Raw genomic sequence first — 14545 nt, forward strand, 5'->3', positions numbered from 1 at the left:
TGAGTATGAGATTTAGAATCCATACATACCTTTATTCAAAAAAAAAAAAAAAAAAATTACATACATACCGTTAATTGAAAGAATATATATAGTGCTACAACACAAATTCTTAAATAAACTTGGTTCACACTAATTTATTGTAGACCACTAATATTAGAGAAATTATGGTTGTTTTATTAATAAAAAAAAAAAGTCACTATAATAAAAATAAGGTCGCTATGTTGAAATAAAATTCATTTTAGTAATATATAGGCTATAAGAGGTTAATTTTTTAATGAAATATTTTATATACTGGTCAATATGAATAAAAAAGATCACTATGTTAAAATTAGAGTTATAACGTCGTATTCAAGTTCACAATAATATTAAACGTTATAAAAGTTTTAATAAAGGTTACTATGTTAAAAATAAGGTTACTATGTTAAAAATAAGGGTCACTATGTTTAATATAATGTCAGTTGCGTGTATATAAATTTCGGGTCCACAATAATATTATTGTGGACCAGGTCCAAGTAAGTCTTTTTGGTGCTACAATACCCGTTAATTGAAAGAATAAATATATTGACACCATATTTATTCTTTCTTTAATTGAGCCCAAAGTAGTTGCAACTAATGGCATACTCGTTAATTGAAAGAATAAACAAGTGTTAGTGTTACAATACTATTTTGATATTATTTGGTTTACCTGTTGAAATGGTTTCTACACTTCATTAATATATTGTATAAAGAAATGTAAATCTTAAAGGGTGAGATAAGTATATGACTTTAGGGGTATGAAGACAAGAGGCGTCATTAGAAACCTTTTGCCTTTTAGCATGAGATTTCTAACCTAAAAAGTCTCTAACCAGGCAATAAAATGGATGGTTAAACCCATTCCAAAAGATCCAACTAATCAACTCTGATCTTTAGTAGTATAAGTCTGAACTTTGCACTTTTTCACAATGTATGAGATTTAGCGTTGTTCTAACTTCTAAAAAAATGTTCTAAATTAAAGCTAACAATTTTTAACACGATACGACAACACGATCGAAACCGACACGACATGTTCACGAAGTTATTGAGAGAAAACACGAAATCAACATGACACGACAACACGATCGAAACCGACACGACACACACGAAGTTACTCAGAGAAAACACGAAGCCGACATGACACGATACGAAATCAACCCGAACACAACTTGTCTAGATAAAATGGTTAAATTATGCAATTATCTTATATTTTACATAGTTTTTGATAGATTTTATGAACAATACGAAATTGCCACGAGATTAAACATGAACACAAAACGACCTTTTATTGGCTCTATTCTAAATAAACTTTTAATATTGTGACTTGTGAGGCGTGCGTAATTGTGTGTAATGTTTCGGGTTACGCAAGAATGGGCTGTGGCATACACATATATGGGCTGGCTAGGCTTTACAAGATGATCTGGATGCAATCCAAATCACTTTCTTATACTTCAGTTTTTATTTTCTCTCTCTCTTTTTTTTTTTTTTTTTTTTTTGACGGCTCTTGGACATTCTATTTTGAAACTGCCCATATTGTTCAACGTCCTTATTGTTTTGCTTTTTACCACTTGTTGGATTAGAAACTCTACAATACAGAAGACACCTGTCCTTAAAATTGATTTCCTTAGGAAAATAGATACTTGTATTACAGGACAGTTTTCAAATAGCTAGAATAATATTATAGTCATTATATTAGATTAAATCTCAACCCTTCATTTATTTTAACTAATACAAACCGTTGGTTGAGGATTTAAGTTGACTTTTTAAAAAACTGATTAAAAAAAAAGGTTCTTTAAACTATTTCATCTGCAATCTTTTCGATCTCATATTAATGCCGCAACTTGCAAGTTTCTTGATGATATTACAGCGTTCATTGGATCCCTATCCTCCTCATTTTGCTTTAATGGGGCAAAGCTTACAATATAATATATGCCATTGAAGTTGTTATTCCAATTCAGATCTTTAGTAACATATTCAAGTTTTTATTTCCATAAAAAATTACCGCAACGTTTATCTCCTTTGTAAATTAATTTAGCATACTCCTTTAACATCTAAATTCTAAACGAAGAAAGAAAGATTCCAAAAGAGAGAGGATTATGGATCAAATTATTGAGGAGAAACTGAATCTAAAAACTACTTTTTTTTTTTTTTAAGTAGTCATCTAAATCAACGGCTTATATTAGTCAAAATAGATAAAAAGCTGAGATTTAATCTAATATAATGGCCACAATTATATTGTAGCCATTCAAAAGTCATTTTCAATTTTAAAGTATGATTAAAGCGTAAAGAGATATATGGGCTTATCGCTGCCCAAAAAGCTTGTGATTGCCCTTCGATTGACAAAAGAAGAATTACGATACATCTTATTTATGACACGTGTACATACAATTGTATAATTGTGAAAATTTTGATGATGAAAACATGTTTATTAAAACAAATTATATTGTAACATTATATTTTTTTTTTCTTTCTTTAATTTGTGGACGAGCTTTTCGCAGCAAAACTAGCATGAAAGCCATCAGGAAACTGTAAGCCTGGAGACCGAATGGTGTTCCCTCCTTTTATTGCCTTCCACCTGAAATTTCATTTATATATGTAAGATTTATCCAATGTCAAAAAAAAAAAAAAAAAAAAAAAAAAAAAAAAAAAAAAAAAAAATCTTAATAAGTATGTAGTTAAAACTATTCTCCATCCACAAAAATGCAATTCATATATTATAGTATGATTTTTGACTTATACTTGGTAACTAAGTAGTGTAGAAACACAGCCATTTGCACCTTGCTAAAATCTGCACCGATACAAAATCTCATACCTCCCCCGAAAGCCATGAAATGTTTGGTTGCTCCATGTACTTCTCTTCCCTATAAATTCAATTCAACATCAATGCAACTTATCTCGTATAATTAGTTATTTTAAATCGTTATTTGGACCAAGGCTCTAATACTTTTGTTATTATTTATATTCTAATATTCAACGACGAATAATTAAAGCAATTCAATAGAATGATAAGGTATGATACGTACCTCCCATCTCGACGGATTGAATTCAAGGGGGTTTTCATAGATGGAAGGGTCCAAGTGTACGGCCGGAGGGCAAACCATGACAGGCCAACCAGCTGGTATGGTATAACCTACATTATCCACTAATGTTTATTATATGTCTCAATAGGATATTTATTAGTACATGCATATCATAATAATACATAAAAATAATGATTAATAATACTAAAGAAATGAGTGCAACTTCTAAATATAATTGTCTTATCTAATAAAAAAATATATAACAAGTGGTCACTGACTCACTAATAATATAACACGATTTATTGCATAATAATTGTCTATATACGAAGTATTACATAATGGCGTGTGTCAATGAAAAAATCTAACAAGTGGTCACTAATAAGTAATAATATAACACGATTTATTGCATATTATCCCATCCACCCCCAAAACTTCGACCCTTTTGGCCTAATTTTAGTCCCAAAATAATCGACCCATTTGCATTAAAATACCCACCAATTTACAATAATATTTGTGCATATTTAGCTTCCCCAAATAAAATTTTGTTTTTTCATGAATTTTTAATATTTTATCTTTCTAGTTTTTTACAAACCCCATGCAAATTTATCTTTACAATATGTTTTTATTTTTTTTTTTACTTAAATTTTTTAATAACCGCGAAATCAATCCAAAAGGGTTGAAGTTTTGGGAGACGAAGGGAGTAATTGTTTACATAGTAGTACTCCCTCCGTCTTTTATCTACATGCCTACTTTCCTTTTTAGGATTTTAAAACATGTCTATTTCTATTTAAATAATGTACTTTTTGTTGATATTCTCTCTTTTAGATGAGTTATCATCAATTTTCGGTTTTTTTTTTTTTTTTTGTACTTTTGACATCATTTTCCAACACTTTCTCTCTCTATCTCTTTAACACAAACTACCTTTTCTTTCTCTCTTTCTATCTCTAACACCACATGCACATTTGTACTTTTCAATCATGGGTTTTAAGGAATATCTAACTTCGTTAATTCCCGTAAAAAATGGGATATAGACATGTAGATAAGGGACGGAGGCCCGTCCGAGGGGAGTACATAATAGAGTACGTAGTATATCTAATAATGATTGATAATAATTCATTAATTAATAATGCCATGCATGGTTGATGCATACCCTTGAAGCTGACGTCTTTTATTGCTTTTCTGGAAATAACAGGAGCTATGTTTGCCAGCCTTAGTGTTTCGTTGATGACCTGGATATAATAACATTTTACAAAAAATAATTATTAAGCATTAATCACATATACCATCAACCGACAGGATATCGGTTTATATTTGTCCCAATTGCAAACAATTAATTCAAGGTTAACTTAAAGTACAAGTTATATTTAGTAATAGTTGAAGTTTATTCGGATTCGGATATCTCAAGATGGGTTTAATCATTATTTTGGATTATCTCAATTCTAATTTACTACAACTATTGATTGATTTTGGATTTTCAGGTAAACTAAAAATAGGAAGGGATTATATATTTGTACAGTTTCGGTAAGAATTTTTTTGTAGAAACTACCTAATAAAAAAAATAAAAAAAATTATTTTAAAAAACTATCTAATAAAAGGTAAACTATTGTAAAATACTACCTAGACCGGATTTCTACCGTTGACTCACCTCAAAATACCACCGGAATTAGTATCTCGTAACACGAAACAACCCCAATAACTCGGATTATCCCTAAACCACCTTGAAAATAGTCTTACCACCTTGAAAACAAACCCTCTTGATCGTTTCAAGGGTGTTTAGAGGTGGGTCAATGCCGGAAGTTTGGTCAACAGAGGTTATAACATTTTATCTTTAATTAGATAGTTTCTTACAACCTTTTTTTTTTTATTAAGTTGTTTCTCATAAAAAACAATCCTTTCGGTAAACTTTTATAATTTACCAAACAGATAGTATTGACTAACACAAGTAAAGAAAAAAGAAAATTAAATAAAATAAACATTACCATGAAAGTGTAAGTCATAGATTTATAATCTTTCCATGAAAGGCCAGTATCCGATGCATTTTCACGACTCTTGAGAATCATCTCATGCTCTTCCTGTGAATTAGTTCGCTTGTGTGTAAATTCAACTGTAAATATCTTACTCGATTAGGTCAAATTAAAGAAAAAAAATAAACCTTACCGTAAGTTTTTGTAGCACAAGAGGATTATCAGTAAGCAATTTGATGGCTAAAGTAAGAGTAGTAGAGGTAGTCTCAAAACTCGCAAAGAGAAGCACAAACATTAGGTCCAAAGCAATCCCTTCTGTTAGGAGTGTTCCCTCCTTCGATAGCTCCTCGAGTACGTAATCGAAAAAATCTTCATTAAGTTTCCTAGGCTTCATCTTTCTTTCCTGGAGCAACTTTCTCAACATTTTCATTGCCTTCTTTCTTCCCTAAATTTACATTGAATTGGCAGATTCAACGATTCATACTTAGCAAGAGATTACAAGGTCGAGGCGAAATGGAATGCAAAGAAAGTAGTTAATGTAATTTACTTGTAAGCACTTGTGATATGCTGTGCCAGGAATGTTCAAAGGAAAAGAGATCAATCCTTTGATAAAATCATCGAAGTTCTCCCTTAGATTCTCTGATGAGCTTTCGGCATCATGACTAATTAGCTTTTTGGCTGTTAGATTGAAAATCATCTGCATGATGTATCATAGAAATTACTACAAACTCATGATAAATGGATAAGAAACATTTGAATAGTTTTTAATTCTAATTTAGTCTTATGACTTTTAACTGCCATAATTTTTTAAAATGGACTGCAGAGTTGATTTATTTTTTGAATTATTTTTAATAAATAATTTTAAATAAAAATCATTTTTTTAATTATTTTTTACTTCCTCCGTTTTCTTTTACTTGCAACACACCTTTTAGACACGCAGTTTTAGGAGATGATTATTAAGAGTAAACGAGCGATTTAATCAATATAATTTTTACACGAAGATTAGAATAGGGTTAAGTATCATTTGTAAAATTTATAATGAATAATTTATCCGTTTACATTACATAAACCCAACCTCAAAACACGTGCCACAAGGCTGTGTTGCAAGTAAAAAGAAACGGAGGAAGTATATATATTTTTTATTTCCAAAATTTTGGAAATATAAAAAAATAATTTTTTAGAAATAAAAATGTATTTGAAATAATTTTAAAATTATTTTTTAATTAAGATTACTAATTAAAAATAAATAAAAAAACAAATAATCTCAGCAGTCCATTTTTAAAAAAATTTGGTAGTCAAAAGTCATAAAACTATATATATATATATATATATATATATATATATATATATATATATATATATATATATATATATATATATATATATATATATATATATATATAAAAGATGAATTATCCTACCAAACTAGTACCTTCACAAATTATAGTTAATTAGTCCAACTACGCAATTTAAGAGTAGAGTGGAGGTAGGGGGAGGAGAAAAGGGAACCTCCCTACTCCTAAGCAAATTTAGTTTGTGGGCTTAAATTTTTGACATCAAAGTCACAAGGTGAGTTACCCACTAATTAAGCTTTGATTTGATCGAATTGCATGAGTAGTGTATAATAAAGATGTTTCGTAGTAATCAATAGCGTACCTTAGCAGTCGCGTCTTTGAGCTCAACTGTGTCCATGTCGCACCACTGATTCAGATGGGTTAATACTTCATCTTCAACTTCAAATATCATCTTTTTGAGGCTCTCAGGACCAAACAAACTTAGCACCATGTTTTTAAGGTATTTGTACATGATATCTTTTAAGGTGCTAAGATTTTCGGGTCCAAATATTTGTGTGAATGTGGTTGGATACCAACTTTCAAAAGCTTGACCCTCTTGTTGAAAGATTATGTGGTTAAGTTCTGCATCCGCTGATATTATCAGTGGTGTCCCAACTAAACTTGTTTTGAATATTGAACCATACCTGACAATAACGTCAATTAGTAAACCACGCTTATTAGTTTATTGGTCGTTGCACACACTTTGTATCGCAACACCTCAAAGTCACATTATACCGCTAATAGCTAATGACACCGTTTCTGAATATATAGTAACATGCTTTGAATTTAGTACTGCTGTTACAATTTTTCTTGGTAAAATATACAATATGTTAATAAATAATAAATGATGTTGGATTTATTTTAATGTATGATTTTTAAATAGTCGTATAAAGTTTATATTATTTTTACTAATAAATGATAATAAATTGCACCATGGGGATATAGAGTGCACAAGAATTTAGATATAATAGTGGAAAAGGAAAGAGAGATCAATAAACAGGCCAGGGTGTATTGGGGGATCGGACTACATGAGAATTTGTCCATAAGTTTAGACTTTAGAAGCATTAACCGAAGTAACAACTATGTATTAAAAATAAGAGTATGATTGCAAAGAATTGTTTTTTTTCCTTAAATGGTATAGTTAATTAAATATTTGTGAATTTTCCTTTTAACGTAAAATGGTGCAATTTCTTGAATGGAGGAAGTATATTAATCAAATACTACAGAGAGTAATTGTTTAATATTTTGTTTTTATTTTTACTCATTTGTACTTTATTTTACTTGTGGTAAATCACCATTAAGTATACTGTTAGTTTGTTACAATATTATATCTAAATAATTTGAGAATGAGGGACAACTCAAGTGGTTAGAGTTTCTTTTTCGGTCTCAAGATATCTTGGAGTCAATTCTCACCCCTGTTCTTGTGACTCTCTTAACACTAAAAATAAAAGAGAAATATATATATATATATATATATATATATATATATATATATATATATAGTTATGCCCTGGTTGTTTATTGAATTTTAAGATCAATTTTTAATTTATATGTCAAATTTTAAAATATATCATTGATACATAATTACTTAGGAATTAATGTGCTTTTGTGACGATTTGCTATCTAATAGGCATCTAATGACTAATAATAATGCTGGTGGAAATGTTCGATTTAATTTAATACATTAAAAAAATAAAAAAAATAGCAAAAAAATAATTAAATAAAATAAATGTTCAAAGCCAGTTGGGTTGACCCGAATCCAAAACTTTGGGTAAGGGTTGAACATTTCTTGACTCGTAGCCTGAAGTGACCCAATCCGAAATGACTCAAGACCCGACCCTAATTGACAGGTCTACATAGTAATAAAATGCTATTGGATTGTGAAGTATATTTAACGCTTTAAACTACTTCCTTCGCTCAAAAAAATATTATGATATAAAAAATAAATGTTTTTGATAAGTTTTTAGAATTATAATTTGATAATTTTTTTGAATAAAATTATAATTCAATTTGTAAATCTAAAATATTGATATTTTATCAAAAATAAAACTCTAACATAACAATTTTATCCTAAAATTCAATCTAAATAGAATTTTAAACTAACTTCTTTTATCTTATAAAGTTTATTTAAATCTATCCAACGTGGCGCGACACTTGACGAAAAGTTGAAATGTCAAGTGTCGCTGCCTCGTGATCTGGCTAAAAGTTTAGATATATATATATATATATATATATATATATATATATATATATATAAATTACCTGAGCACCCGTTGTTTGACAAAGGGAGGAATGTCAAAGGAAGCATACGGGGTAAAGTATTGACGTGTTTCACCAAGAAATGGCAAACCCATTGAACCCGGGGGAAGTTCGCCGCTGTATGTTGATGGTTTCTTCCTTGTATAGAGCAAATAATGTGTGATGCTTATTATGATCGCCACCCCTACCAGGCTCACTACAATCAGAGACATATCTTAAGCTTTATTTTAAATAAAAAAGACAAGAAAGAGCTAAAGACAAAATATAGCTTGTATCTTGTTCTTTGCTGCACTTGTTGAAGCCACTTTATATAGAAAGATATGACGTATCACGTTTTGTAACTTGTACAACTAACTTGTAAGTTGTACAGCAGGAAAGCAACTTGCACCCTCTTTAATAACCAAGATTAATGGGGATCATATTTAAGCCCTATTCACTTCACCTTATTTTTAGTTAATGGAAATTAATTTTACTGAATTGAAATTATTTTTGCTGAACTGAAATTATTTTTACTGAATTTTTATTGTTACTCTTCTTTAAAGTTACTAATTTTTACTGAAGTGAAATTATTTTTACTGTACTGAACTTATATTTACTGAACTGAAATTATTTTTACTGAATTGAACTTATTTTTACAGAACTGAGATTATTTTTACTAAATATTATTTTTTAAGGTCAAGTGAACAAGGCTTTAGTCAAATTTTGAGAATATGAATTGTTCCATATACTTTGTAATACCTCTGTTTCCTAATAATCACAAACACTTTCTTTTTTCCATTTTGTATCACTATGATTGCAACCCTTTATTTTTTGTTAAGGACTCATTATTATTTTATTATTTTCCTCTTCTACTAACCCCGCTTATACTATTTTTTTTAACAACGCGTTTTTTGTGTGGCTTGCCACACATCAAAACACTAATAAGCAAGTAACTCCCAACCGATTGAGTAACCCTGACTAAGTAATCCCTGACTGTTTGAGTAACCTTTGACCGACCGAGTAACCCTTAAATAGGTAACCTCGCACATACGTAACTTTGTGTTTATTTTTATTATTTATCCCTCCTATTTACAATTAAATATATCTCCCATAATTGTATATACTTGTATTATAAATTTCTCCTTTGATCCCTATTCCATAATTTCTTGTAAAATTTTATGGACACTCTAATATTACCGTATATTATTACAAAACGGAGGAAGTATATATAAATGTTAATGATATCGTATAATATGTATATTTGCGCATAGGTTTTTGGAATAGGGTGATATTGTCTATAATATTGACAAAAATGGAAATCACCGTAATAATTTATCTAACAGAAATCATATCGGATACGCAAATATAAATATTATATATCTTTTATATAAAAAATGCAAGTTGTTGATGTAAAAAAAAAAAATCTAATATATATAAATAAAACAGATTGCATGTTGTTGGATACTTGGATGTAGACAAAGATATCTGTGTCGATTTATATTTATAATATAAACTATACCTCTACACTAAGCTATTAGCCTAAGTTCCATGCAAGGTATGATTTTAACAATATTATAAAGAGTTATTATAATTAGTTAATTTAATTTTTTCTTTAGATTATGTAATAAAAAATACAGTCATTTAGTTATGTAACTATTGACTTTATTTGTCTACCCCCTTGTAAATACGTATTGACACAACCCAACCCACGACAAAGACATTGTGGTGATTTATGATTTTTATTTTAAAATAATAAATTAATTTATTAAGAAAAAGTTATACAACATCTACAATTTTATAAATAAAATTTAATTAACATATACCTAAAAATGAATCAAATAAAGGTTTCCTTGAATAAGTAAATCTTGTATCGTGGTACTTGTCTCGCGCATATCACTGAAATTTACAGCTTTTTCAGAGAGATGGTCTAACGATTTGTTGTAGCCATAAGGATTGGATGACTTTCATCTAATTCAGTTGAACGTGTTTCAAAATTTGACAATAGTTGCGATCCCGGATAAATTTTTACCAGCGAAAAGATATTAGGGAAAAAGATGAATGAACCCTAACACACAATTAAAAAATCCTAAACAAACAATTGAACTCACAAAAACTAACGACACTATCATAGAAAAACGGACAAACATCTCAACTACTTGCATAGATTTATTGAAAGCTAAATTGCAAAACTAAATTAAATTAAAGGAAAGCAGTTCGAAAATTAGACTCTTTCTTGCCTAACACTAAAGTTTAGAAAATCGTAGAAGAAAGGAATAGATTTGCACCTTTATTTGTTAATCAAATTAAACATAGTAAAATCTATGAAAGAAATATGGACACTACTATATTATATTTTAATTTATTTTACGAGTTTTAAATGATGTAACTTTACACAATAATACATCAATTAGTCAATATAAAAAATCTATTCAAAATCTATTTTCTTTATATAATGCAAGATTTTGTGTCAATATTTTGTATTTTTTAAACTAATGGTTCGTTTGGCATCGCCTGTTTTTCAAAATGATATATGTCATATAATGAATAAAAAATTAGTCAAAGTTTAAATTCATGATAATTTTGAAAACTGACAATAGAAGTGAAACCAATTTCCCTTATTTTCTGCCTTTTGTTTTCAAAAAATAAAAAAATAAAATAAAAAATAAAAAACAATATCAAACAAGCCTTAAGTGTAACTTTTAAGTTTCTGTACTCGTATGATATATGAATTTTAACATACGAAGTATATATGAAAACTGCTTGATATTCTATTGGTTGCTACAAAAGTTTTATTGATTAAGAGAAAATAATTGCATTACATATACAAGTTAGGAGACACACACACATTGCGTGTGCAATATAAGAATCTAGATGGCTCGATTCTCCTTTTTTTTCCTAAAATGTTATTTACCTTATTTGGGTTTGAAATTGATGAAATCGTAAAGGTTAATAGTTGGTTTTTTTTTTTTTTTTTTTTTTTTTTAAGAATAGGTAACTTTAAATTTTTGAATAAAAGGTAGTAGTTTTTTAATTTTTAATTTTTAAAAGATGGTAGTTATAAATTAAAAAAATAAGAAAAACTGGCTTAAAATAATACCAACTATCAACGGTGTGTGCAAAATAATACAAGCTCAACTATTTGCTATCAACAGTACAACCTTTTATACTATATGTGCAAAATGGTACGCCAGCCACCAAAAACAACATTTTAAGGAATATTCCTTTTATAATATTTATTATATAATAATTATTTTTTTTTTAATATTAAAGTACTCCGTATTTGTTCTCAAAATGCATTTTATGTAAATAATTTCATGGATCCTACCCAAATTTATAATGTTCCGCCACTTTGTTAGGTTAGTAAAGTAATTTCTCTAAAGAAATTTTTTTTTATACTATCAAACAAAAGTAAATGGGGTATTTATTAAATACATATTATATTGATATAATTAGTTTCAAAAAATGTATTAAAAACCAAAATTAACATAATATTTCCTTTGTTTTTTATACACCTTTTGACATGCTAAGTTATTTTAAAAAATGATTAGACTATATAAGCGGACAAATTATGCTATAAATTTTAATCATAGCAACTTAACACTTTCATCTTCATTTTTAAACATAACACTTTTTTTATTATTATTGGTGGTAAAATTTATATTGATTAATTTGTCTTTTTATCTAATCTAATATCTCTCTTAAATTGTGTGTCATGTTAAAATATATGTTATTTGTAAATAAAAAGTAGGAATTATGTATTTTGGAAAAAAAATAATAGTATAAAAATAATATAATAATAAAGATGGACAAAATATTCCTCGAAATACCTTCTTTGATAGCTGGCGTACCATTTTGCACATATATTACAAAAGGTGGTATCGTTGAAAGCAAATAACTGAGGTTGTATTATTTTGCACCCACCACTAATTATTGAGATTATTTAAGCTAATTTTCCAAAAAATAATTGTAGTTTTTTTTTTCTTTTTTTAAAAAAGAAAAAGAAAATACAAAATAAAAGGGGTATTTTGGGAAAGTAAAATTTATCACTCAAAAACCCTCTCACTTTATATATTAGTATAGATAAACTATCTTTTCTTAATGTAAAAGATAAGGTAGATTTTTGGATTAATACTTTAATTAAATTTACATATGAAATGTGCATAATGGTGAAATAAAAAAGTTAGATAAAATAGTGGATTATATACTTTATAAGAAAATTTGTCAAAAAGAATTTGATAGAAAATCTTGTATATTTATAAGGAATATCTGGAATAATATTTTAATTGCATATGTGAGAATTTTTTTTTTTTTTTTTTTTTTTTGTTTTTTGTGTGTGTGTGTTTTTAGAGAGCCACAAGGGCGAGGGTGAGAATCAATCCCAAGATCTCCTGGAATCGGGATGGAAGCTCCAATCATTTGAGATATCCCTCACTTTTTGAAAGAAATATAATGGTGATCTAGTACGAACTTGCATGTATATCAAATACAAGTATTCCTTAAAAAGATTTGGCTAGAAAGAAATAAGTATAACTTTTGGTGGCCTGAGGAACTTTTTTTTATTAGAAACTGATACATGTCATTCCTAATTCGTCTTTAATATATAACTAGGTTAGAATGCTTATCAATATTTTATGGCTTTATAATGTATTATTCTATGGACATGTGAAAATACTTATAAAGTTATTCTAAGTTTGTGTTGTTGGTATAATGTTAGAAACACTTTATATCTATTATTATTCTTATTGTTCTTATTACTTGATTTTTTTTTTTTTTGGTAAAACTATACGATTTGATCATATAATTTGATTTCACCAATTTAAGGCCCTGTTCACTTCACCTTAAAAAAAAATATTCAGTAGAATAATTTCAGTTCAGTAAAAATAATTTCAATTATGCAAAAAAAATTTCAGTTCAGTAAAAATCAGTAACTTTAAAGAAAAAATATAACTGAGAATCAGTAAAAATAATTTCAGTTCAGCAAAAATAATTTCAGTTCAGTAAAATTAATTTCAGTTCAGCAATAATAATTTCAGTTAAGTAAAAATAATTTTAGTTCAACAAAAATAAGGTGAAGTGAACAAGGCTTAATTCTACCTATCTCTCCGATTTAATTAAGATTTCTGATTTTGTTAGCTATGTGTATGAGTTTTATTTGGATACTAAAGTTCCTACAAAAAGTGACACCACTGGAAAGCAACTTAACCATAGAGCTTGAAAGGCTTAATAAAGAGAAGTTGAAAAGTAAGAGAATGAGGAGATCGAGATATGTTATGGTTACTTACTAATTTGTTTAATTGTCAAATGCTTATTAATGACTAGCACGCCAATTTTTACGCCTATTATGACAAAGAAGAATTGAAAAACTTCATCAGAATTCTGATTTTGAAGAAGCAAGCCGAAGTGAAGTCAAATATTAATTTCAGAGTTGGTTATAACAAGTTTGTAGTTGCACAAGCACGCTCAAGAGTTTGAATAATATGTCTAGATCATTCAATTATGTGGAAAAAAAAAAAAAAAGGATAATGGACTAATGGTGATTCAACCATGGTGAACTTTATCCCTTTTAGTGACATTATATTGAAGGACATGATAATAGTAAAATTGATTCCTATCTTTAGCTTAGGGGGTCATTAAAATAAATTTACCACAAACACAACCAAAATAAAATTAAATTTAATTATAAACCTAGGTCTAATAATAATGATAATGAATCAAGGGATGTCATTCTAGCCATTCTAATAATAATAAGAGAACTTCTTGGATACAAGCGATGCTCCAAGTCATAATATTAATGTCATAAACTCCTGAATCAAATCTTTATTTATGTTTGGTTTTGATATGATAACATGTTATATAACGATAGCTTAGTTGCTAACACTTTACATGTTTAATTTGAAGTCGAGGGCTTGTATAATACATACTTTTTAAGCAAATAAAATAAGCACTCAATTGAATGAGGAGTGTGCCACGTGGCACG

The 14545-nt window shown here is 28.3% G+C and overlaps 1 protein-coding gene across 2 annotated transcripts; it reads right to left on the minus strand.

Annotated features, from left to right (window-relative positions):
- Positions 1-2478: 2478 nt before the first annotated feature.
- On the minus strand, positions 2479-8801 carry LOC145579331 (cytochrome P450 87A3-like). 2 transcript variants are annotated; one of them, XR_014099124.1, is made up of 8 exons: positions 8593-8801; positions 6653-6974; positions 5544-5693; positions 5190-5441; positions 5012-5104; positions 4183-4261; positions 2746-3142; positions 2479-2587 (listed from the first exon to the last, which is right to left on the minus strand). XR_014099124.1 is itself a non-coding variant. In XM_081636573.1 (7 exons), exons 1-7 carry the CDS (start codon positions 8799-8801, stop codon positions 2997-2999), a joined length of 1251 nt encoding a protein of 416 aa, XP_081492699.1. In that variant the 3' UTR covers positions 2636-2996. The 2 variants fall into 2 exon arrangements, 1 of the variants encoding a protein (XP_081492699.1); XM_081636573.1 differs by lacking the exon at positions 2479-2587 and having other exon boundaries at positions 2636-3142.
- Between the last annotated feature and the right edge of the window lie 5744 nt (positions 8802-14545).

This window comes from Chenopodium album, chromosome 14 (genome assembly GCF_948465745.1).
Source record: "Chenopodium album chromosome 14, dcCheAlbu1.1, whole genome shotgun sequence".
Classification (NCBI taxonomy): Eukaryota; Viridiplantae; Streptophyta; class Magnoliopsida; order Caryophyllales; family Amaranthaceae; genus Chenopodium; species Chenopodium album.

Bases quoted from the DNA above. Each gene is read 5' to 3' on its own strand.
- LOC145579331 (XM_081636573.1), bottom strand. From the start codon at position 8,801: ATGTCTCTGATTGTAGTGAGCCTGGTAGGGGTGGCGATCATAATAAGC. The intron at 6,975-8,592 runs GTAATTTATATA...CGTTATTGTCAG, and splicing joins GTCAAACAACGGGTGCTCAG to GTATGGTTCAATATTCAAAA. The intron at 4,262-5,011 runs GTAATGTTTATT...TATTATATCCAG, and splicing joins CTATGACTTACACTTTCATG to GTCATCAACGAAACACTAAG.